At 40.2% G+C, this 27702-nt stretch overlaps 1 protein-coding gene across 3 annotated transcripts in view; it reads right to left on the bottom strand.

Moving 5' to 3' along the window:
- Positions 1-27702, bottom strand: part of SOL1 (carboxypeptidase D) — a 213934-nt gene that overhangs the window by 46278 nt on the left and 139954 nt on the right. For all 3 annotated transcript variants that reach the window (XM_089417154.1, XM_089417153.1, XM_089417152.1), the window contains exon 6: positions 16894-16989. In XM_089417154.1, the coding sequence (XP_089273280.1) occupies positions 16894-16989 (96 nt within the window). The remainder of the gene's footprint in view (positions 1-16893; positions 16990-27702) is intronic.

Genomic DNA, 27702 nt, shown 5'->3' with positions numbered 1-27702 from the left:
CTCCTTGAGAATCTTTTGAGCCTTGAGATCCCTTTCCATGTATTCAGACAATGCTTGTTCTTCGAATGGCTTGGAGACCTTCCCATGGACATGATCAATGACTTCATTTACTTCGAGGACAATGCCTATCCTTCTTTTCCAAACAAGGAAGTTTGATATCCCAACCAGCTTTTGGTCTTCCTTAAAACATGAAGTCATTTTTACTAGATTGTATTATAATAAGAGGTACTTACTTGAGAAGATCAAATCTTCAACTTGATGATGAACTTGTTGCTTCTTACTTCAAATCTTTTGGTGAGGGAGGACTGCCTTCTATAAGATCTTTGCTTCAATAGAGAGAGGATTGACTTTTGATTCAATCTTTCTTTAGATTTGAAGAGCTTCCACTTTCTTTGAAGTGCTTCTAGGGTTTCGGTCTTAATTCATGCTTCCTTCTTCGATCTATGGTTGCTTTGATGTAGATCTTGATCGTGTTGATAACCTTTCGACTTGATTTGATGCCTTCTATGAAGATCGATTCTTGTGTGTCAACTTGCTTTGACGGCCCCTTCTTGTCTTTTAGCACCTAAGCTCCGATACCATGTTGAGAAATCTAGGGCATTCAAAGTTAACAATTTCTCTGCTTGATAATTGCTTGTGATGTACTTTTACTTCTTAGCTTATGATCTTTACTTTGTTAGCTTATTAATGTGTTCTCTTCATCAAGAAAATTACCAACATGCACAATAAAAGACAAGTGACACAATATGTAGGCTTCTCAGCCAGAGCCAAAACCTCTCACCACTTGAGAGGAAAACCCGATCAAAATTCTTCTACTAGATCTTCAATTGATAAGTACCAAGACCATGACACAAATCATTGTTTATAATATTATGCTTTGTAGGGGCCACAAGGTCGTGATGAGAGGGGAACGAAGGGCAAGGGAAGGAACGGGTGCAACAAATAGGTTGTTCAAGATGATGGACACATTGGAGAGGGGAGGTCATGGAGTGATCAAAACCCTAAGGGTGTGTCCAAGGAGATAAAGTATAGTCAATGAGGGGCTCTTCCTTGACACTATACTCGGAAAGGGAAAAAGGCTCACTGTCACTTGAAGTCATATGACAATGGGTGAGGGAATCACTTGATGAAGACTCAAGATGATGAATAATGGGAAAAAGCAAAAGGGATGGTGAAGTATTGTATTCAACGGGTTTCTCTTCCCCAAAATCATAATCTAAAGGCTCAAGTGATTTGAATATAGAATCATACTGAGGATAGGTGGGAGCCTTATCGATTTCCTTAGTATCAAAGATTGGGTCTCTCATAAAAGGAGAATCGATCACTTCCAACTGCCCCTCTTCATGCAAGGGAAAATAATAATTCTCCTTCCCAAGGGTATCAATGGATATGTCATCATAAATAATGCCTGAGAGAAAGGGAATACCAATCTCAGCCTCATCCTCTTTGTCGGTGTCATAAATGGGAGCACAATCAAATTGAGGACCAACAATTTCCCATTTCTCCTTTTTTATGTGGAAATAATCTCCAATGTCATCTTCCAAGGGGCTAATGGGATCACCTTCCTCAAGGTTCTCAAAAGGAGCGTCATCAGGAGTAGTATCCTTGAGAAAGGTAAGGTTAGCCTCAACTTCACCTTCCATAGCCTCATCCTTCCCAACACATGTTCTCAAAATCATCCTTTTCATCATGTGGACCGAAGGAAGACTCATCTTCCTACTCATTACTTAGATTCTCAATGTCTTGATGATGCTCGATGAAGGCTTCCTCTTGGATGCTTAATGCAAGGTATTCTTGAAAATGTCCAAGAAAGCCATCAATGAACTCCTCAATGGATGAGATGCTCTTAGGTTCGTGATTATGCAACCATGAGTTATGACAACAGAGAGATCCCATGAACAACAACATAAGGACATCCTAGTGAACCACTTTCTATTTTGAAGCATGTGCATTAAATCTTTCTACATGGTCAATTGCGGAGATTGGATCACCATCAAACACAGGCACCCCACGTACCATCCTTCATGTGACACAATTAGGGTGGCCAAGGACACTAGCGATGTCCAAAGTGGGAAAATCATCAAAGAAAGACAAAATATTTGAGATATACATGTAAATTATTTAGGAGTCGCCAAGGTGAATTTAAAGATGCCCAAAAAATGCTTGCTTCACCCTACAAGCATTGACCTTAAAGTTCAATGAAGAACTAGGGCTTCGTTTTTCCAATGGAGTCGCCAATAATGATATGTCAATATGTTGTATGGGGAACGAAACACACGTCTCGTGTCCCCGACAATAGTGCAAAAATGTTACCACTCAAACTAGCAAGGGTCTTAGGAGGGGACCCTAGAAGAGCAACTACTAGGTCAACGGCAACAATGGAGCGATAGCCCACTGTCACCTCAACTATGGCTACCTGCTCCTTACAAACTTTCACCGATGGGAGGAGACCCGATATGAAGGGAATCACCTAGATGAATTGGTCAATAGAGGGAAAAGAGTTATTCCTAAAGAGGCCTATTCATAAGAGAGGCTCAATATATGGCTTGTTTGCCCAAGAGGCAAGATGAAAGGCTCTCTAAGAAGGGCCAAGAGGGTCCTAGGGGCTAGGTTTTGAAGATGAGACTCCTTAAAAAGGAACTTAGTCCTAAAAACCCTTGTGAAGACTTGGTTTCCAAATGGTCTTTGAAGAATTACCTTCTAGAAGTTCTAGGACCACACAAGACCAAGTGGACCATGAATTAGGTCAAAGGGATGGAATTGATCAACCAAGGGTGTGTTGGACCTAATTGAGGGGGAGAAAGGGATTAAAGGAGAAATTTTCTTTGAATTTGATGCAATAATCCCAATGAGGTCACCTGCCAAGGGAAACCTAGGGCAAGAAATGGTCCTCAAGCTAGGGCTTGCAATATCTTGAGATCCCACCGTCGAATTTGCTTCAAATTTGGAGGGCCTCTAGAGCAAACTCTAGTGTAGTTGTGGACCAAAATCGAAGTATTTGGATGGCTAGATTGTGAGATAAGTGATGCCCTAGGTGACCTATGTATACTAGGCCTCGAAAGAAAGGAAGAAGGTGAGAAAAATATTCTTTAAGGTGATCACCTATGGAAGACCAATGCATATTCCTTTGGGAGAAATGGAGTCAAGGAGATTCCAATGATTAGGATGGTTTCATTCAATCAAGGAGGCCTCTAGAACAATTTCGCATGATAATTAGGGCATGAAGAAAATTGCTTCAAAGTCTCTATACTTCAATGTGCAATATGTGATGACTTATCAAGATAAATTTCAATGAAATATCTCTAGGAACATTCACTTATTCAAACTTGGCCTATAACATGATGCAATGCTAATAAAAGACAAATTTATACCCTTTCGCCAAAGACAAAATTTCAGCCTAGTATAGTGAAAATACCAGCATCATTTATGTGACATAGAAAAGAATGACAAAATAGCATTAAAAGAGCACTTACATGTGAGAACAAGTATATCCAATCATCATCATATGCCAATATAGAAGCTCCAAGACAAAAATGAAGATATCCAAACATCAAAATTCATCCATCCATCCAATTTCGTCCTCCAAAAAGAATAGCGAAAATCTCTTAAGAGAGAATGATCAATCCAAGTGATGATGAGAGAATGAATCAACTCATCATCTATTTATACAATGTCTAATAAATTTGATTTAGCTTATTTTTGCCTAATTTAGCCCCTAGAATAAAATAATGTGCAAAATAACAAGTACTTTTGGTGGCAAGCCCACCAAACTAGCTCAATAACAAAGGAGTAAGCCTCTCAAGAGGGTCGAATGATCAATAACATGTGTCGTTGGGCCTTAGAGGAGGCCTAATGAAGTCCATAGGTGCGATAATGTGAAATAGGACTCCAAAAACAGTGGACAAGGGGTTGGCCCCTTGTTTTCCAAGTAATAAACCTGTGGTGCTCCCAAATGGATGTGGGGGCACACAAACGTCCTCATGGGTCTCCAAATAGATCAAAGATGCATGTAGATCATCTGCAAGGGCTAGGATGATGATATAAGTGATGCCACATCATCGTATAGATGTTGGACCATCTGCCAAGTTTATGGTGCAATTGTGGAGCCCACTGGGCATGGTGAACCAGGTGCATCTTCTTTGCAGAATAAGTGAACCACGAGCAATATATGAATGACTCTGGAGATCCATGGAATGTTTTCTATTGTTGTGGAGGCCCATAGCTCTCTACACACGCCCTACATGTGCCAATGTAGCCCTCTAGAGGGTTAGGACCCCGTCTAGGGAGACCAAACCCAAAATGGAGACCATTTGTACTCCTACCTAAGATCCAATGCATCCTCTTCCCCTCTAGTCCACCAATTGTTGAAGTTTCTAAGTCTACCAGTTAGAAACCCTTCATGCACTTTACTGATTTATTCCTACCTACTTGTTTCGTTACTTCACAAGTTATTTACAATGTAAATACTGGAAATAAACAATAGTGCATGCTCAACATATTACAGATCATCAACTGAAGGAAACAGAAACAAGCACACAAAATGACACCATTATTTTTGGACCAATGTCCTCGGAAAAACCCAATGTGGGAAAATCGGTGCAGCTATCTGAGGGTTTTCTTATTAAGCAATTTCAGAGTACAATATGGGTGCCTAATCTGGCTTACCCAACAGAGAATGCCCTTGGCAGTAGTACCTCTCAGTCTGAGACAAATGTCCCTGCTGAAACCCCTGATAAACCCTCCGACAGCTCCTCAGCTCCAATCTACCCCAAAAACCCCAAAGTTTGCCCTTCTGGACTGCGTCAGCCTCTCTCTGCCCAGCGCTAGCCCTGCGTCACCCTGAATGGGTCTGCGTCAGCCTCAGGAGGCCCTGCGTCAGCCTTCTGGCCCTCTATGTCAGCAACATTGGCCTCTCTGAAGCACTGCGCAGCTCCTGGCTGCCTCTGCATGGCCCTACGTGAGCCTTGGCTGCTATGTGTCTCTCTCTGGCTCCTGCGCTGATCTCCCGGCACTATCTCTACCTCTCTGTCTCTCTGTACTCACTGCCCCTCAGCTGCAACTCCGATCACTGATTCTATCTCTCTTAGCAAACCCCGCTCTAGAGAATAGAATGACTGATCATCTGGTGTACTCTCCAAGTGACCCTCAAGCCTCCTCTTATATTTTTCTTGTTGACATATCAACGATCGAGATTAAGTCCCTAATCGACGGCTAAGATTAGATTTGGCTTGATCCATGTCTTTTGGACCATTCTAACACAGTTTTATATTAATCCACATTAATATTTTAATTTCCCTAAGTTTAGACTTAGGGACTCCATTAAAAATATTAATTATTTTAATATTTCTCAAATTGTTTAAAATCTGCCCAAACCCTTTTTGGGTATTGGAGATCTCATGTGCCCCAACCTCTCCACCAAATTTCGTGGCTAGAGCACATCCGATGCTACCACAAATCCACACCAATTCATTAAAGAAATCAAGTAACAAAGTTTACAAACCATGGAAAATAGGTGGGTACTTCATAATGGCATGCCCTTCCATAGTGGGCTTTGGCATGTGCAAATGTCTCCAAGCTCAAAGGGGGGTTAACTAAGCACCCTATTAGGTGGTTTCTGCTTCTAAAGGGGGTGGTATGTCCATGGTACATCCTTCAAATGGTGGTGGCATGTGATAAAGTGATGGAACAGAGTAGAGGATTGAAGGGGAAAACCTGGGTCACATGCCATGATACAATGGTAGCTAATGAAAGGGAAGCTCATACTTGGGTGAATGATGTGTAGGAGGAAGCAATCGTGGTACATGAGTTACCCCAACCTTGATTTTTCCAACCTTCTTCATATGCCTTTTTCCTTTTATGATTTTTCTTCGGTTAACTGCTCGCAGCTCAAGGGAATGAGAACATGATGTGTAAAGTATAGTAGTGGATACCCCCTTTAAGGTGGGGCAGTTCATCGCCCACCAGGGGTTGGGACAATCATGGGTTCCTGAATGATAAAGGAGGCTCATCTATGTCCTATAGGAACTAGGGTGATGGCCATGGAAGGGGGTACAGCTCATGTATTGGCTTTTGCCGACTTTCTAAATGTGTTTGTCTCGGGCATCTTTTGCATTTTGTGGTACAATTTCCTGTTGAATGTGGTTAATTATGCTTTTTCTTTTCTTTTCTTTTCTTTTGCATCAACCTTCAGGCATCATTCCAGGCCCGACCCAAGGTGTGGTTAAAGGGAAGGGGGTGGCTGACCCTTTGTGGACCCAGTGGAAGAATATGGACCCAAGTGGGAGGAGTGATGAATGGGATTATAATGAGTGGAAGGAGAGTGATATATGTGGTGTTGATTTGGGGTAGCATCGGATGTGCTCTAGCCTTGAAAATCGTTGGAGAGGCTAAAGCACATGAGATCTCCAAGACCCAGAAATGGTTTGGGCAGATTCTAATCGGTTTAGGAGATATTAAAATAATTAATATTTTTAATGGAGTTTCTAAGTCTAAACTTAGGAAAAATAAAATATTAATGGGTATTAATATAAAACTAGGTTAGAAGGTTCCAAAAGTCATAGATCAAGCCAAATCTAATCTTAGCCGTTGATTAGAGATTTAATCTCGGTCGTTGAAGGACCAATAGGAAAAGTATAAGAAGAGGCTTGAGGGTCAATTGGAGAACACACTGAGGGAGACCAGTCAGTTCGATTTCTGGAGCGGGGTTAGCTGAGAAATTCGAACTAGTGGTCTGGAGAGCAGCAGGAGGCAGCAAGTACAAAACAGAGAGTCGGGAACAACACCAAGGGAACAGCGCAGAGGTTGGAGAGGCAGACACAGAGCCTCTCATGTAGACGCAGAAGCAGCAGACTGCGCAGTCACTAGAGGGCCTGCGTGGGTGACGCAAAGAGGCCCAGTGATGACGCAAAGAGGCAGGGGCTGACGCAGAGGGTCTCGCAGCTACACAGAGGTCAGCCAGGCTGACACTGAGACTGGGATAAGTGCTGAAGAATTTTCTCTGTTGGGTACGCTAGTTTGGCACCCAGTTGTACTAAAGAATTGTTGAATAATAAAATCCTCCCTTGCTGCACCGGTTTTCCCACATTGGGTTTTTCTGGGGACTGATTGTCCAAAATATTTGTGTCAATGTGTTAATTCTTGTGCATGTGTTTGTTTCTGTATTATGATGTGATATCTGCAGCAGAATTTATTTTAATGTTTACTGAAGGATTTTCATAAATAACTTATTGGGAAATAAGTAGGTAAAATAAATCAGTTGTTGCAGTGATAAAATTTTCACATGTGGATCGGGGAGTTGGACCACGCAACCAAAATCAGGGTTTCCCATGTAGTACCATTCCTAAATCCCAAAGGTCAGTAAAAAAGATCCCACGAGACTATGGTCCAAGGTTAAAACCCAAAAGAGACCTAGGGCACAAGAGCACAGACCTAGTCCACTCTTTCTGCCAAATCCCCCCATTAATCCATGCCCAAGAGTTTCCATGATAAGTAAACTAAAATACTCAATCACCAAATGACAAGGCATACCTTTAGGTTTGGGAGGCCCACCTTCAAACATACGATCATGATAGATGGGTGAGGGACCACATGGTTGGCTCAAGTGACGGAGAAATGGCACAATGAACTTAGTCGATGGCTGCAAGGGGCTACTGGCGGCAGGCTGAGGACCATCATGGAGAAAAAAAATCTCCTAGGGATATCACCCACAAAATGGTGGGTAACAGAGACCATAGGACATTTCAAGATCAACGCATGTTTTTAGTTTAAATGGGTAAAAACAGTTTGAGATTTCATCAAGATAGCATAGTTTACAAGAGGTGCCTTATTCTATTGACCTATTTTCTTCACTCACAAACATTAATATAACTTCATTTCATTTCTAGCTTTAAAAGTTTCCATGCAATCCTTGTCATTATATTTGGTAGTGTGATGGATGCATTTCCTTACATTGACTGGGATAGAAGATCTACCCACTCCTAAGTTATTCCTCTGGAAAAAAAAACTCACCTTCTATCCACAGCGATTACCATATCTTTGTGCCTCTAAATTTTATGATCGTGTGTTCCATGATTCGTACTTTCATTATGTCATTTTGAAAGTATTAATTAAGATAAATTAAATCAATGTAGCAATGTCAACTTGTAAAGAACAAGGTTCGTATACTTAGAGGAATGCTCTGACACAAATGTTACGGACAAGGTACGTATAATTAGAGGAATGCTTTAATACCAATGTTACGAACAAAGTTTGTATACGCAGTAGAATACTCAGAAGATCTGGTATATAAAAATATCCATTATAGGACAAATACATTATATTATAGGAAAAATACATTATATAAGAAAATGTACAAAAGATATGATATATTTGTCCTATAATAGATATTTTTATATACCAGATCTTCTAAGTATTCTACTGTGTATATGAACTTTGTTCGTAATATTGGTATCAGAGCATTCCTCAGAGTATACGAACCTTGTTCATAACATTGGTATCAGAGCATTCCTCTAAGTATATGAACCTTGTTTGTTACATTGGTATCAGAGGGTTTACAAACTTTGTTCGTCACATTGGCATCAGAGCATTTATGAACTTTGTTCATAACATTGGTATTAGAGCATTCCTCTGAGTATATGAACCTTGTTCGTTATATTGGTGTCAGAGAGTTTACGAACTTTGTTCATTACACAAATATAAATAAATCTTGCTAACAAAAAAATCTACTATCACACAAGAAACAATGAAAATATACATCAGCTTTGTATGTGAAGCCCAACCATAAGAATACCACCATCCATTAGGTTGCTAGTTGATTGGTTCCTAATCATCAAATTTCCAGACACATAAAAGTATCACCAGCGTCCAGAAGGATTGCAAAAAGCTATTCCTATATCCAAAAGTACTTAAAAGTTATCAAGATGCTCATGTACAAAAGATATGATATATTTGTCCTATAATGGATATTTTTATATACTAGATCTGAGTATTCTACTACGTATACGAACTTTGTTCGTAACATTGGTATCAGAGCATTTGATCCAGGTGGATATTGGTGGCCACCTGCCAAGTCCACCTGGACCCCCACCATTGTTTCTCTCAGCATTTTCAGTTCCTTAATTGTAGCACAACTTACTATTTTTAGCAGTTTTTCGGGTCCTGTACTTCCGGAGCCGTTTTGAGGACCTAAACGACGTTTTTTGGGAAATCTGGGGGCAACATGGGTCCATGGATTGATGTTGCCCCTCCCAAAGTGATAGTGCTCGGATAGATCTTTCTAACGAGCTATTGTACACGTCAAACGGAGATCGTATGCCAAAGTTACGACCACGGGAAGTTGATGTACCAATTTACCCAAACGAGGCCCACAGTTTGGCGTTTCATCTTCTAGGGTTAGGTTTTGGAATGTTAAGGGTTTTCCATTGTTTCTCAACAATAAATAGGCCTTCGAGCCTCATTGTAACACAGTTCAGAGGCATTTAGCCACCACATCTCTTCTCAGAGATAAGCTACCATCGCCCTAGCTAATTTATTTCCATTACTGTCTGTAAGCATATTTCAGTATTTTACATTAATGAAATGAAGTATTATTTCCGTTGCATATCTATGTTTATGGTTGTCTCTGTAGTTTGTTGCGTTCCTGTTTAAGTCCGGATCAGTGGTATCAAAGCGGTCTGTTTTTTCTCTGTTTTTCTTTGCATGTCCCCAACGAGGTCGGGATATAAGGAGTTAGGGCTTGAACTGGTCGAACCTTTGCGAGACCAGCCTCGCAAATCCCGACGGCCTCCCATGGCGGATGAGAAGAAAGACGAGGGGGCAGGAGATCCTATTAAAATCTTGCTCGAAGAAGCCCTCGAGCAACAACGGAACTCGATGATGGACAGCGTTGCCCAGATCCTTCAGTGGCTACCCAGAAGCGACGCATCAGCTTCCAGCAGCTACTCTGGAAAAGCCACGCCCTTTAAGGTACAAATTAATTTTGAAATCCCCATATTCGAGGGTCAGATAGACGCAGATGTCGTAGATAAATGGTTAAATCTACTAGAGGGTTATTTTTCTGTTCATGAATTTTCGAGTCGGGAAAAGATTGTTTTCGCCCTTCTCAAAGTAGCCCCCCACGTCAAGGACTGGTAGGAAACCTACTGCAAGCAGAAGGATGAAAATACTGGCTCACTATTTTCAGCCGCACCCACCTGGAATTCATTCCGGGATGCCATCAAGGAGCAGTACTACCCTGTTAGAAGCTATGAGGATGAATACATAAAGTGGACCACGCTGCGGCAGGGAAGGGACCAAGACATGCCGGAGTTCACCAATCTTTTCCATACCCTTCGCACAAAGTTGGGTATCAAGGATACGAAGCAACATTTGATACTCAAATACCGCGGTTGCCTGCACAAGTACATCCAAGAAGAAATAGAATTCCTGAACAGCTCCTCGCTCGGCACAGCATACCGATATGCCGTCAAGGTCGAGCAGAATTTTAAACAAAAGAAGCAAGACTTTGGATCTGTGAATCTGAAGCAAGGGAAAGGTGCCCCTAAACCACAGAACAAAGGACAAAGCCAAGGCGGGGCAGCCCAAGACAACTCGCCAAAGCTGCAAGCAAAGAACAGCGCCGCGAAGCCGAAAAAGGACACGGGAAAATGGTGTGAATTCCATAAGAGCTCCACTCACAACACAAGTGAGTGTCGGGCCAAGCAGTCACTGGTGGTTGAGCTAAAGGTTTCAGAATCAGATGCATGTTCCGACTTTGAGTCAGAACCCGACAAGGGGAATGACAAAGGGAAGCAGATCATTGATGCGGATCCCAACGCCACTGTTGCTACTGCCAAGATCCAGAAAAATGAACCCGAAGATCCAGAGGAGGAGGAGCGTCTCTTCCACTCCCAGATGTGGGTAAAGGGCTCCCCGCTACAGTTCATTGTCGATAGCGGGAGCCAAAAGAACCTCATTTCGGCAAAGGTCGTGAAGCGGTTGGGCCTACCGACCACAACACATCCACAACCGTACACCATCGGGTGGCTTCACCAAGGACGGGATCTTCGCGTGAGCCAGCAGTGTTGCCTTCCATACAACATCAAGCCCTTCACGGATGAGGTATTGTGTGACATTGCTCCCCTTGAAGTTTGTGATGTATTATTAGGACAACCATACTTGTGGAAGCGACATGCTGTGTATGAATCAAGGCCCCGTGCTGTTATTATTACATTGGGAAATAAGTTGTACAGGATACCAGAGGTAGCACCACCTACCGCCATCTCTTTGATTACTGCAAAACAATGCAGTAAGCTCATTTCCAAAACCGGGAAATTTGTTTTTCTGATGATACGCCCTCAAGGAAAGAAGAAGACAGTGGCCACGGCCTCCAGACAGGGCCCTTCTGCACGACAACTACAGATGGACAAGGTTGTGGAGGAGTACGAGGACATCTTCACCTCCCCCGCAGGGGTTCCTCTGCACTGTCAGGTCAAGCACTCCATTGATCTGACCCCAGGTGTGCCGCTACCCAACGGACCAATTTATCGGCGCTCCATTCTGGAGAACGATGAAATCAAGAGGCAAATTCAGGAGCTACTGCACAAAGGTCACATCCGTCCAAGTTCATCACCTTATGGGAGCCCGATTGTGTTGGTACAGAAGAAGGATGGGACTTGGAGACTTTGTATTGACTATCGGGCGCTGAACAAGATCACTGTCCGTAATAGGTACCCGATCCCGCGGATTGATGACCTCCTGGACCAACTAAAGGGGGCAAAATATTTCAGCAAGATCGATCTGAAGTCAGGATATCACCAGGTACCAATCGAACCCTCTGATGTGTGAAAAACTGCCTTCAAAGCCAAGGAGGGCCTTTTCGAATGGTTGGTTATGCCTTTCGGATTGACGAATGCCCCTACAACCTTCATGAGGCTAATGGATGACATCTTGCGGCCATTCACCAACTCATTTGTAGTGGTATACTTGGATGACATTTTGATCTTCAGCCAGAGTTGGGAAGAGCACCTCCACCACATCCGACAGGTTCTCCAAACACTGCGGCAACACAAGCTATGTGCCAATTTGGAGAAATGCACTTTTGGCATGACCCAGGTTCAGTATCTAGGATACATTATTGATGAACAGGGGGTGCATGTGGATCCAGCCAAGATCCAAGTCATTCAGGATTGGCCATCTCCAACCACTCTGATAGAGCTCCGCAGCTTTCTAGGTCTTGCCAACTTCTACCGCAGGTTCGTGTTGGGGTTTTCTCATATCACTTGGCCCTTGAGTCAAGTCACCAAGGGAGAAGCAAAAGCAAAATTCTTTTGGTCTGAATCTCAACAGAAGGCATTCATAGAGTTGAAAGATCACCTCTGCACAGCACCAGTGCTCGCGTTACCAGATTTACAACAACCATTTGAGGTCGAGACAGATGCCTCTGACTATGCTATTGGGGCAGTCCTTACTCAACACGGGCATCCAGTGGCATATCATAGTGAAACACTTTCAGACACAGTCCAGAAGTATCCCACTTATGATAAAGAGATGTATTCCATTGTGTAGGCCTGCCGACAATGGAAGCATTACATTTTGGGGAAGGAAACGATCATCCACACTGACCACCGACCCTTGCAGTTCATACAGACCCAAGGGAAATTGCAAAATGATCGCCATCAGAAGTGGTCTACATACCTGCAACAGTTCCATTTGAATATCAAATATAAGAAGGGCAACACCAATAATGTTGCAGATTGCCTCAGTCAACCACCGATCATGGCGTTAACCACCGTGCTCAACTCTTGTGGGCACAAGACTTCTGATTGGCCACTTCTCTACAAAAGCGACCCAGAATTCGACCACACATACCAAACACTCTTGGAGGGTCGACATGTTCCAGATTTTCACCTCCAGGATGCCCTGTTATGCCACCTAGGTCACCTTTGTGTTCCTTCAAGCGAGCGTGCCAAGATGATTTGGGAAGCACACTACAGTCGGGCTGTTGGGCATTTCGGGGTTGAGAAAACGGTGGCAGTACTGCAAAAGTATTTCTATTGGTCGAATCTTCGACAGGATGTCGGGAAGTACATCAAATCATGTACTACTTGTGCCATTGCCAAACCGACCATCAAGAAGCAAGGCCTCTATACCCCGCTGCCTACCCCTAATCGACCTTGGGAATCCATCTCCATGGATTACATGTCAGGCCTTCCTTCCACTAAGCATAGAAATGACTGTGTTTTTGTGGTCGTCGACAGGTTCTCGAAGATGGCCATTATGGTGGCCTGCAAGAAGAATATCACAGCAGAAGCCACTGCTAAACTCTTCTTTGAACGAGTGTGGGTGCACTTTGGGATCCCACAGTCTATCATCTCAGATCGGGACAGTCGGTTCCTCATTACATTTTGGTCCAGTCTCTGGTCAATGCTGGACACAAAACTCACTAAGTCCACAGCCTTCCATCCTCAAACTGATGGCCAAACAGAGGTCGTCAATAGGATGATTGTATACATTCTGCGCATGTACAACTCAAAGCATCCACGCACATGAGACGAGAGCCTCCCCTATGTTCAGCACAGCTACAACCGAGCTCTTCATAGCTCGACTGGCCACAGCCCTTTTCAGGTGGGCTTGGGATTCCAGCCACTATGCCCCATTGATGTGGCCATGCCACTTGCAGCGACTCACACAGATTCGGCTCATGTCCAGTCCGAAACAGACAAGGCAACCAGCTTCATTGAGCACATCCAACATATTCACCAGCAGGTCCATGACATTCTGGAGAAATCGAATGCCAAGTACAAGCAGCAACATGATCGACATCGAGTGCCACACAAGTTTCAGGTGGGCGACAAAGTCTGGTTGCATTTGCAAAAGGAACGCCTTTCTGGAGCCTATCGGAAACTAAGACCACTCCGATATGGTCCTTACACCATTACTAAGGTTGTGGGAGACAATGCATTTGAGCTCAGCATTCCCCCATTCCTTGACCTGCACCCAGTGTTCAATGTGGACCGCCTTTGGCCATACTTTCCACCATTGCTAGACACATCCGCCATTGCAGAACAGCTCACACCCACAGAATTAAATCCAGATTGCATGGAACAAGCTGCAACTGATCGGATCATGGACACACAGATCAAGAACACTCGCCAACAGAATATTCAACTATATCGAGTTGTCAAAGCAGGCCAACTCCTTCACCAGGGCAAGTGGCTCACCAGGGACCAAGTTCAGCAAAAGTTTCCTCATCTCATGGAGGAACTCAACGCAATGGGGACCATTGCTTCCTAAGGGGGGAGGAATGATCTAGGTGGATATTGGTGGCCACCTGCCAAGTCCACTTGGACCCCCACATTGTTTCTCTTAGCATTTTCAGTTCCTTAATTGTAGCACAGCTTACTATTTTTAGCAGTTTTTCGGGTCCTAAACTTCCGGAGCCGTTTTGAAGCCCTAAACGACGTTTTTTGGGAAATCTGGGGGCAACATGGGTCCATGGACTGATATTGCCCCTCCTAAAGTGATAGTGCTCGGATAGATCTTTCTAACGAGCTATTGTACGCGTCAAACGGAGATCGTATGCCAAAGTTACGACCCCGGGAAGTTGATGTACCAATTTACCCAAACGAGGCCCACAGTTTGGCGTTTCATCTTCTAGGGTTAGTTTTTGGAATGTTAAGGGTTTTCCATTGTTTCTCAACAATAAATAGACCTTCGAGCCTCATTGTAACACAATTGAGAAGCATGTAGCCACCACATCTCTTCTCAGAGATAAGCTACCATCGCCCTAGCTGGTTTATTTCCATTACTATCTGTAAGCATATTTCAGTATTTTACATTAATGAAATGAAGTATTATTTTCGCTGCATATCTGTGTTTATGGTTATCTCTGTAATTTGTTGCGTTCCTGTTTAAGTCCGGATCAGCATTCCTCCGAGTATACAAACCTTGTTCGTAACGTTGGTATCAGAGCATTCCTCTGAGTATATGAATCTTGTTCATTATATTGGTATCAAAGTGTTTACGAACTTTGTTCTTTACATTAATATTAGAACACTTACGAACTTTGTTTGTAACATTGGTATCAGAGCATTCCTCTAAGTATACGAACCTTGTTCGTTACATTGGTGTCAAAGCTTTTACAAACTTTGTTCGTTACACAAATATAAATAAAACTTGCTAATAGAAAAACCTACTATCACACTGGAAACCAAGAAAATATACATCAGCTTTGTATATGAAGCCCTATCATGAGAATACCAACATCCGTTAGGTTACTAGTTGATTGGTTCCTGATTATCAAATTTACAGACACATAAAAGTATCACCAGCATCTAGAAGGATTGCAAATAGCTATTCCTAAATCCAAATGTGCATAAAAGTTATCAAGGTTCATTTTCAGAAAATATGATATATTTGTCCTATAATGGATATTTTTATATACCAAATCTTCTGAGTATTCTACTGCGTATACAATTTTTGTTCATAACATTGGTATCAAAGCATTCCTCTGAGTATACGAACCTTGTTCGTTACATTGGTATCAGAGCATTTACGAACTTTGTTCGTTACACAAATATAAATAAATCTTGCTAACAGAAAATTCGACTATCGCACTGGAAATAGAGAAAATATACATAAGCTTTGTATGTGAAGCCCTGTCATGAGAATACCACCTTCCATTAGGTTACTAGTTGCTTGGTTCTTGATCATCAAATTGCCAGACTCAGACAAGTATCACCAGCATCCAGAAGGATTGCAAATAGTTATTCCTAAACCCAGAAGTACTTAAAAGTTATCAAGGTTCAATTTGTAGGTTCAGTATCCACTCACTTTATGCATAGCTTTTATGCATGATGAACAGATATAAATCATTGACTGTGTGTGAAGTTTATCTCGGTTTCCTTTATCCGCTCAGATTGTTGGCATTTATGTTCCACCTTGGATTTTGAGTCTCCAGGTTTTTGTCTTTCCCAATTATGTCGACATTTTATTCTTTGAATCTTCAACTGTAATTGTTTCTCTTTACTTTCACAAGGAATTTTCTGATTGGCATAAATGATAAAGACCCAGCAAACTTGTTTCCCACATGCTACTTCAAAGTTCTGCAAGACAGTTCCTAACACAATAAAACTTATGTAATCTGTTGTAATATGTTGAAGGTATAAAGCAAGTGGCCTTGATGATGTTTGTTCCTTGGGTATTGAATATATCAATAATCTGTGTTTACCTACTTCAATTTCTGCTTCTCATTAGATCCTTTTTCCAGATTAGTTTACTCCTTTCTCTTTTGTTCTTGTTTGCGTACTGTCATTATGATAGAATTTGTTTATAGCTTTTCTTTCTTCTAATACCAGAATAAGGCTGGCAATGTTTTGCATAGAAATAATTCCTGCTGATAAACTTAGTTTTCTCAAGCCCTCTCTTTGTTAAATTTATTCTACAGAGTATATCCTTTCATACCCTCACCTCTTATGGTGACCTTTATCAGTACTTTTAAGCCCACACCATGAACATTGATACAACATTTCACAAGATGAATCTGAGAAAATAGAAGTATCGTTTAAACTTTAAAATGACATGTAAATATATAACTTCAATCGAGTACACATGTTACAGAGCTACAGCAATTCGACAAAAACTATTCCCAAATTCTCTTAAGATTACCATCATTGGTCCGTTTAATAAAATACTGATTCATTTATATTTAGATGGGAAAAAATTTACACTTTCAAATTTCAAGCTCGTCCTGACTCCTTATAACCAGAATTGAAGCCTTATCCATTACTATTATTTAGCAATGTCTTGATCAATGCAAAAGAAAAGAAAAAAGAAAAAGAAAAAAAAAAAAAAAAAAAATATATATATATATATATATATCTGTGTGTGTGTGTTAATAACTTTGGTTATACATACCAAAGGATCCTTCAAGTACTTTGCGCATAACCAATCTGCAAGATATAAAAGTAATTCGCGTCCCACAGGTTCATCTCCATGCATATTTCCTATAAACTGCACCATATCTCAAGAAATTAAAATTCTTATTAATGTAAAAGATGGGAATTACAATATGATACGGTTGTGCATAAATAAGCCCAATACATTCGCTGAATGCTATCTACAAAATCAAATACCATACGAGTCCTTGTTAGATGCAATGTTATCAGAACCAAACTGATGATCGAAACGAAAAACCTTGTGGACCTTGTGGACCAAAAACACATAAAATATTCATATTTTAAAGAAAAACATATATATCCATGTGCAGCCATATGAATCCAAACCATTTATACACAAATATGCAAAAGTTCTCATTTACATAGCATGTAAGGGTGCACATAACCAAAAGAGCATCGAGTGCAATCCATCTCTGAACTGAAAATACACGAACAAATAAGCTCTAGATGGCCTCTAACATCCAAAAAAAATCGTGCTACAACAAACGCCTACATATCATCAAAATCATTGCCTATATTGGGGTCTTCGTCATCAATATAACAATTTAGGCATTAAAATAAGATTAAAAAAGCATGGCATGTCATGTCAAGATTTTGTTTGAGTGATGGGTACATTTTTAGTAGAGTCATGATAGAGGAGTTCGACAACCAATGTCACTAACATCAAAGTACATAAAGGGCTTGGTGCTCTTTATTATATACTAGTTCCATACCCTCGTACATGACAAATCCAATGGAAACATTGCAATCCCCCAAATCCTGAAATCCTAAAAAAACTACTAAGTCTGTTGGATTTTGAGTGAAATCTAAAATTCTACTTTCTCCGTATGAAATCCAATGAGGTTGGAACCACTCTCAAACATCTTGAGTCATTTTCATCATTTTACTTTAAGAACTTAACATTACCATAAATTGCATAGCAATACTAGGGCCATAAGCTTGATTATTAGGTTGAGGGTCGTAGGCTTGAATATTAGGCTAGCCTAGGGGAGAATTAGAAGTGGGCCAACCAACTGAAAAAAAAACAAAAAATAAAAAAAGAAGGCAATTTTTTACGCTGGCCTGCATAGGTACAACATGCACGCAATCGGTCCTAAGCCGGCTTATTCCAGTTTGGACTGGTTTTGCGCCAAAAACGGTCGGACCGGCCGGTGCCACCAATTCATGTCTGGTTCTGATAACACTGGTTAAATGCCCTTGGACTTGCAAAAAGGTCTCCATGGTAAGTAGATATTGTATTAGGGCTAAGTACTATATAACATGGTCTAAATGACCGTTAGAGTGCCTAATATGGTCAATATAGGGCTAAATATGCCTAAGGCCCAAATACAACTTGATCAGAGTTCTAGGTTCCAATTATGGAGCACCTTGCTAATTATGGCTTAAACACCAACATGATTAAATAATAAATGGCCATAATGACTTATAAGGCTGTAATTGGAAGCTACTACTAGTTTAAGACTAAATAGGTACAAGTAGGTAAAAGAAGTGCACTACATAAGTGAGATGTCAATAGAACTAGTGCAGCCCCTTTATGGCTAAAATCGTGTCATTTTTACCACTTTTGATGCATTGTTAAAGTTGTCAACGAGATGATCAAGATGACAAAGGCCCACTTTGTAATGCTCCAAATATCACAATAACAAAAAGAAAAACAGAATTTAATCTAAACAATTGTAAAATCACAAATTATATTAGAAAGCAGTAAAAAACATTAAGAAAATTGTAAAACATAATGAATTATATGTGAGACATGGAAACATCAGGGAAAGGACATTACTTCCAAGTGATGGGCAGCACATTTCTTTCCCTAACAAGATCAACGGAAGCACCCTACCACCAAAATACGGGGGGGGCACCTCATATGCAAAATTAAACAGATATAAAGACATAATTGTCCAATGATGATCTAATTTCAAAGAAATGCTGACCTGTGTGGTGCTTAGCAAATGGCCAACCGCATAAAATGACTTTAACTAATCACTAATAAGAATTATATAATTTAAGTAACCCTAACGAGTCGGCACATACAGATCCCCATAGGTAGGTAAAAGAAGTGTCTTGCATAAGTGAATGTCAACAGAACTAGCATAGGGGTTATTGCTAAAATCATGTCCATTTTACCACTTTTGATGCATTGTTCAAGTTTTCAACAAGATGATCAAGATGACAAAGGCCCACTTTATAGTGCTCCAAATATCACAAAAAGAAAAAGTAAAACAGAATTTAATCTAAACAATAGTAAAATCACAAATTATATAGAAAGCAGACAAAAACATCAAGAAAAATGTAAAACATAATGAATTATATGAGAGACACGGAAACTATTGAGTAATGTTGTCATTGATGTCAAAGCCCTAATCTTAGGGTTGATCCCCTAGTTTTGGGGTGATCAAAGAATGTGATAGTAGTCAAGAAGCCATAAAGAGTAAAAGGGTTTAAGCCCTCAAATGCAAAACTAACAGTGAAAATAAAATCAAGGAAAAGGTGGTCAAAGCCAAAGCAAATTCTAACTACTCACGGTTGAAGAGAAATGATTTTTGGAGTTTTGATGCCCCATTTGGATTCCCTATATTTGAATGCATTTCTACTCCATTTACCTAGCACAAATGGAAGTATAACATATATGGTTGGAAAGCTTATTCCAAGACCTTTCCAATGGTATATGGAACTGTCTCTAACTCCTCACAGTTGAGAAGAAATGATTTTTTGAATATCCACTATACATTCTACGAGTTGCACAAGTCAGTCTAGCCAATGGAAAAGTTGGCTCAGCCGATGGACAAGTCAACCCAGTCTAGAGCCCGAATGCACTATATATAGGCGTGAGGAGGAGACATTTTAGAATTTTCTCAAGAAAAATTCGGATTATTGAAACAGGCAAAGAAAAGAAGGGTTTTTGGGATTCATATCTCATGAACCAAAAGTGAAGAGAGGCTAGATTGGGGATGCTATCTATGGAAGGACTTTTGGCACATTTTTAAAGGGTTTTGGCACAGTTTTTGAAGTTATTTTTGGCACATTTTTAAAATGGGTTTTAGCACACTTTTTGAAGGTTTATACTTTTGGTTAAAAGGCTATTACAAGCCTACACCTTGGACAGCAAGTACTACTGTAGCTTTTTCTTTTGTGCAGTGTATGTGAGAGGGCCAATATCCCTAGTACAGGAGTCCTTATTTCTCTTTATTAAAGCAAGGGTGGTAGGGTGGACAAGGTAAGGCAAGGCAAGGGAGCATGTAAATTAGGGGGTTGGTGCCTCCTTCCGTAGGTGTTGGTAAACTAGGGGGTTGTTGCTGTAATATCCCAATTTATTTATTTTCTAAAATTTCGATAAATTTTCCCTTTTTAGCATTGTTCAAAAAATTTCATAAATAATTTGCCACAAAATTTATATCATGGCACTTTGCAACAACTCAACAAGAACTACACAGGCAATAGTGATGACAAAACCCGCCTTATTTTATTTATTGGGATAAGATATTACATGCCAAATCTGGATCAAAACCTGAGAAACAACAACAAATATATGAGATGGTTGATAATGGCTAAAGATCTGCTCCAAAATAGACAATACGACGCCCAAGAGTTGATGCTGCAATGTTGATCTTGGCCTCCAAAACTACTACTGGAAAGAACACCCAAATTGGAGATTTGTGTGATCCCCACTCCAACCAGTTGATAACTCTGAAGCTCCGTGAGATTTATGGATGAAATCTCCTCAACGGTGTTGAGAAATGTAACTAGTAACAGTGTTCATAATTGTATTTGTGTCATGATGTAATGTATTTGTCAAAAAAAAAATATATATATATATATATATATATTGTAAAAGAAAATTATTTATAAGCATGGGTTTCATGCTCACTTTATTTTTGTTCTAGGCCAAGCCTCCACTAAATGCCTCTAGGGTTGTGTCAAAAGTCATAGTCATAGTCAAAAGACCCTTCTTGGGCTCCTTATGTCAAAGAAGAAAATATGTTTTTTCTGTCAATATGTATAATAAGCCTCCATCCATTAAGTCGGCTCCATCTTCTATTAGTCAACCTCATTGAAGGGACTCATCCTTACACAAAAAGCAATATATATACAAGTGCATTCGGCCTATTGAGAGGAGCATGCATGCAATATATTCGATTTACAATTCTAAAGCAAAAAGAAGAGCGACAAAGGAATAGAAGTAGGGACGTTTGATTTGTAGATGAAGGAGAGTCCATTCGAAGATGAAGGAAGACCAAAACTCCTCCTGCAGCGGTCTACACATGCAAAGATTCCTGAAGCATACAAATGAAGTTACAGGGTCAAAGGTACAGACTAAAGGAAAGAGTCAAGACCTTCTTGAAGTATGTGATTTGGGTTGATCATGAAGAATCTTGTCTAGAAAGTTGACTTGCTGGATGGAGGAAGGTTTGTGTGAAAATTCCTAATCCTCAAGGAACCCCTACTGCAGCAAATCTGAATCTACTTCACCTACTTGATTTTAATTACATTCATCAAGTTATTCTTCTGAATATTGAAGCAAATTACTTCTGCAACCTACACTACTTAAATTTGATTTGCATGAAACAAGGAAACTGAGCAAAGAACAAGATACATAGGACACAGTTATTTTTGGACAAAATAGTCCCTGGAAAAACCCAATGCGGGAAAACCGGTGCAGCAGCTCTGAGGGTTTATTATTATGCAGGAGAAAATTCTGAATACAAATCTAGGATGTTCAACTAGCAATCCTTTACAAAGAAAATACTAGAAAAAAGACTGGTGAAATGATCTCACCCTGTCACTAGAGAATCAGTGACTGATCCTCAGCTCTGGGAGGCTCTACGTCACCTTCTGATGGCCTCTGCGTCAAACTGCGTCACCCTAGGCAGCTTCTACGTCACCCCTCCTGGGTATTATGTTGCCTCTCTGCTCTGGATCTTCTGATGGCTGAGAATTCGACTTTCTTGCATCCAATCTCACACCCTAGCTTCCGACACCTAAACTTCGAATTCCCTCTACAGAAACTCGACTTCTCCTCACTAACCGCACTGCCTCTGCGTCAGCACTGCGTAGGCCAGCATCAGCCCTCCTCTGGACGTCTTCTATCCTTTCTCTGCCTTGTATTCTCTGGAAAGTCCTTCTCCCGGAATCTCACTGCCCCTCAGCTGCAAGATCTCCCCAATCGATTTTCCTCCTGAGAACTTCTCACCTCAGAAAATCGATTTCCTCAATCTCTCTGTGTATTTCTAAATGAAACCCAAGCCTCTTTCTTATATTTTTCTTGTTGAGACTTCAACGGCCGAGATTAAGTCTCTAATCAACGGCTAAGATTAAAACATGACTTGATCCGCCTTCTAAATCATTCTCACCCATATTTTGATTAATACCCATTAATATTTTAATTTCCCTAAGTTTAGATTAGGAACCCCATTAAAAATATTAATTATTTTAATAAAATACAATCCTAGTGGAATTTCACCAAACGGTTTCCGGATTCTTTAGAACTCGTGTGCGTTAGCCTCTCCACCAATTTTCAAGGCTAGAGCACTTCCGATGCTACCAAAAACTAACAGTTTGGTGTTGGTCTAGATGTCTTGGTTGTCTCATTTGATTTGATTCTTGAAGAAGAGAAGAAGTTTTTGGGTTTTCCCCTAAGAGAGTGATTTTTCCATAGTTGAGTGCCTACATCTAGTGTCCATTTGTCTTTGATGATCTTCATGTTTTTGGTAGTTGTTTGATGATAAAGTACCAAAAACTAACAGTTTGGTTTTGGTCTAGAAGTCTTGGTCGTCTCATTTGATTTGATTCTTGAAGAAGAGAAGATGTTTTTGGGTTTTCCCCTAGGAGAGTGGTTTTTCCATGGTTGAGTGCCTACATCTGGTGTCCATTTGTCTTTGATGATCTTCATGTTTTTGGTAGTTGTTTGATGATAAAGTACATAATAATAATAAGCAGAAGAAGAATCTAATTAAAGAAGTAAAAGAACATCACAAGCACCTATCAAGTTAAGAGAAATCATTTTAATTAGCTGCCCTAAGGATTTCTCAACATGGTATTAGAGCTATGGTGAAGAGGGAAAAGGAAACTTCAAGATCTTTTGGATCTCGTCATCCTTTCTTTTTAAAGGTAAATAAGTCTTGGTTTCAAGAAGATCGAGACCTCATCCATGGTGGCATCAAAAGAAATCAAGGTCTACCATTTTGAAGGAGGATCAGAAGTATAACAAAAAGGGTTTGCTCCTTAAGTTTTCTTCATACCACAGTCATCTAACCTCAAGTAGAGACACCCGAAGTTGCAGTCAACTAAGAGACACCCAAAAGTTGCAGACCTAGGCTTGTAGGTCTAATTAATTAAAGGAGCAAGATTTTGGGCATAAAATTCTAAGGTCTAAAATCATCTAAGATAATCTAAATTTACCAATAGAGATTTGAATTCGTAATGTTTTGTGCATAAGTTACAAAGGTGACCAAATCACGAGATTGAAGTATCTCTTGTGGAATAGAATTAGTCTTATCAATCGTCAAAGAAAAGATCGAGCTATATAAAGGTTGTCTAGACCTAATTTAAAGCTACAGTCATCACAATCTTTGAAAAGAAACAGAGATACTTGTGGAAGAGGATTGATTCCAGTACATACATACATATATATATATATATAGAGGATCGAGTCTATACAGAGGAAAATAAGTCGACCTAAAGCATAAAGTGAAATTATTGTTGTATAAGGCATACTAGGCCTGTTTTAAGCAGTTTACTATAGTGGTTATTGAAGCCCTAGTCAAAGGATCATACTCAGAATAAGGAGTTGTCTACACTCTTTTGAAGGAGGGACCAGCCCTATTGTTGAAGATAGTCATCAAACATCTTAGGACCGGCTTTGTTGTCAAAAGCCAACATAAGCAGATCATGGCATCTTGAAGGAACTCTTGAAGCAGATCTTGGAAAACCAAGTAGTGCTTGAGATATGTATAATTACTTTATTCATTCAAGATCTAACTTAAATTAGGTTAGGATTTTAGAATTTCTTTTAGGGTTTGTAATCTTCATATTATTGAAGGTTGTTGGCATATAAAGCTTTTGTAAACCCTTGTTAGTATTTGAAAACCCTAAAGAGAAACCCTAACCCTATTTTATTCCCTCATAGAAACCCTAGTTTTGGTCTCTAGGGTTTGCAGATAGTCTAGGGTGAAATGAAGGTAGAATTTGAAATTCAAACTCTAGAGTTGATGTTTCGAAAGGTAACATCCTAAGACTTAAGGTTTGGAATTCTCCCTCTATAGACTCCATATCATAATTATGCTCTTGTACTTGTGTATTTTGGTAGTACTTGTCAATAAATGTTGCAGGTACATAATGAAGAAAGCAAAAGTTTAGAAATATATGTTGATCTTATGAAGAGCATGATGTATAGAAGGAATGGTAACTTGGTAATCAAGTTGGATCCTTGTGCACTATGATGGATCTTAAAAATGTTGAGAGGGAGACTCTACAAAAGATAAGTATTTTGTTCTTTGTTTCTTTCATTACATTGTTAATGGTTTCCTCTATAGATCTAGCTCCATTTCTATATTTGACTATAACCCTTTCTTTTATGCTTCCATTGAAAAAGGAAGGTTTGCAAGAATATTCTAAAAGAAAGGTTTGTGGCTAGATTAAGAGGGAGCCTTCAAAGGAAGTTTTGAGTCTCGAAAGAAGCATTGTTGGAGAAGGAGCCTTTCAAGGTTTGTAGAAAGAAGCAACTCAAGGTATGTTTAAGATCATAAGACTTGTAACAAGTCTTCATCATAAAAGGTCCGACCATTTTGCTTACTACTAACTTTCATGTCTATGGTTGTGCTATAAAGATTATTATGTTGTTGAGGATGATTGATCTTCAGATAAAATCAGTCCTTGTTGTACTATCTATCCTTTGTTAACTTTGGTAAAACCCTAATCTTTAGGGTTCACTATAAAACCCTATCCTGCTTAGGGTTTGTTGATAAAGTCTAGAACATAATCTCTTGATGAAATGAAACCTTAGCTTTTTATGGTTTGTTGTTGATGTGTAGGTTATATGATGAAACCCTAGATTTTTAGCATTTGATGAATTAGGGTTTATAACAAAAACTCTTGTAACAATTAATGAAAAGATCCTAGGAAAGAAACCCTAGGTGTATGTGCTTATGTATGATTGAAACCCTAGCTTGGTCAAAATTGTTGAATATATAACATTGAGTTTTGATGTTTGTATCTAGGGTTTACAACAAAAACCCTAGTAGAGATTGATATGAGATTCTACGACATGATAATGAAATCTTAGATTTAAAATGCTTTCGCTATGACTAAAGTCCTAACTTGATTTAGTTGTTTAGTCTTGATGATGGAATCTAGGGTATGTGACAAAAGCCTCGCAAAGTTTGTTATAAGAAGTCTAGGGCATAAAAGGTATAACCCTTGTTGATTGTAAATCTTACTAGGTTTAGGTTTTGAATGTCTAAAGTTTGATTTCCTTTTCCAAGATGCTCCCATTGTGATGACACGCTAACCATATATTGATAAAGTTAATTTCATGCTCTTGTACATATATATTTGTGCTTGGTTGTCCCTGTTACCACTCAAACTAGCATGCCGTATGGGTGTCCTAGAGGGGCACATGTTAGGTCAAAAGCAACAATGAAGACAAAGCCCATTGTCACCACAGCTAAAGCTTCCTACTTTTTACGGACTTTCACCGATGGGAGGAGACCCGATATATAGAGAATCACTTATGAAGGATAGATCAACTAAGACGGATGTGAAGTGATCTCGAGGGACATTTCCTAGGGGAGGCTCAAGAATGGGACTTGCTTGCCTTTTAAGCAAGGTACAATGCTTTCTAGGAGAAGGGGATGAGGATTCAAGGGCTAGGTTTGAGGAGTGTGAATTGTAAAGGAGCTTCCAAAACCCTAAAATCCTTGTTGAACTTGGTTTCCCAAGTGGTTTTTGAAGAGTTGACTTTTCAAAGGTATGGGACCACACGGGACCAAGTGGACCCAGGTTAGGTCAAGAGGAAGGAGTTTAGCAACCAATGATAGACTTGACCTAAACAAGGAGGAGAAGGGGATCAAAGAATTGATTTTCAATTGAAGGTGCAAAATGATCCCTATGAGGAACTAGCCTAGGGAAACTTAGGGCAAAAACCAATCTCGAGGCTAGGGCTTGGGATATCTCACAACCCCACCATCAGAATTTCCTCAAATTTGGAGGAGGCCTAGGAGAGACACTAGCACAATTGAGGCCAAGAGATTGAAGTTTTTCTATGGGTGGTTTGTCGGGAAAATGATGCCTTAGGAGCCCTAATGTGGCTAGACCTAGGATAAAGAAGGAGAGGTGAACATAAATGTTTCTTTAAGTGATCACCTTATGGTAGACCAGTGCCTAATGCTTTTGGAAGATTGGATTCAAGAAGAATATGAACATAGACTTCGTTTCTAGGTCAAGGAGGCCTTAAGATCAACTTCACTTATCACTAGGGAAAAAGAGAGTGACCTTACAAGCTTTCATACTTCGTTTTGCAAGGTGAAGTGGCTTATCAAGATAAATTCAACCATAGAATTATCCCTAGGAGAATTCGTTCAACATACATGGCCCATACATAGAGATATGTTATATAGAAACATAATTCCACAATTTCGCAGTAAATGCATGCAGCAACTAGCCCTAGTATAGCAAAAATCTCATTATCAATGCATGTGACAAAGTAAAAGAATAATAGCATTAAATTTGCACTTACATGTAAGAGAATATATCCAACCACCAATAGACTTGCCAATCATGAAGCTCCAAGATAAGAAAAGACAATCCATACATCAAAATTCATCCATGCTCCAAAATTTCATCCACCAAGAAGGAATAGCGAAATTCTCAAGAGATATACAAGTCCAAACCAAGTGATGATGAGAACTGAACTCTCATCATTTGTATTTATACACCTCTAAGGAGTTCAATTTAACTATTTGAGCCTACATTAGCCCCTAAAATAGAAATAATGTGCAAATAACTAACTTTTGGTGACAAGCCACCTAACAAGCCTCTCAAGAGGTCAAGTGATCAATAATACATATCGTTCAGCTCTCTAACAAGCTTGATGAAGTCCATAAGTGCCATAATGATGAATAGGACTTCCAAAAGTAATGGACAAGGGGTTGGCCACTTGTTCTCCACATAATAAACCTGTGGTGCTCCCAATGGGTGTGAGGGCACATAAGTGACCTCATGGATCTCCATGTAAGTCGAAGATGCTTGTAGATTATCTATAAGGGCTCAGATGATTGTGTAAGTGATGCCACATCAGCATACAAGTCCTAGGTCATCCGTCAAGTGCACAGTACAACTGTGGGGTTGTCTGGGCAAAGGTGAACCAAGTGCATCTTCCTTGTCCAACAGGTGAATCTCGAGCAATCTGAAAATCTTTGGGGATCCATCGAGTGTTGTCTACTGTTGTGGCGGCCTATGGCTCTCAACACACACCCTACATATGCCAATGTAGCCCTCTAGAGGGTTAGGACCCCGTATAGGGAGACCAAACCCAAGATGGAGACCACCTGCAATCCTGTAATGCATCCCCTAGCCTTCGAGTACAACAGGTCATCAAGGAAATTGAGTAAAGGAGCTTACAAACCATGGACAACAGGTGGGGACTTCATAATGGCATGCCCTTCCATAATGGGCTTTAGCATGTGCTAATGTCTCCAAGCTCCAAGTGGGGTTAACCAAGTATCATATTAGGTGGTTTCTACTTCTAAAGGGGATAGTATGTCCAAGGTACATC

The sequence above is a fragment of the Pinus tabuliformis genome, chromosome 3_2, assembly GCF_031772625.1.
Source record: "Pinus tabuliformis cultivar Carrire ecotype Pingquan chromosome 3_2, CPIR1, whole genome shotgun sequence".
Classification (NCBI taxonomy): domain Eukaryota; kingdom Viridiplantae; phylum Streptophyta; class Pinopsida; order Pinales; family Pinaceae; genus Pinus; species Pinus tabuliformis.
Note: the sequence above shows the minus strand (reverse complement) of the source record. Positions and strands in the feature narration are given on the sequence as shown.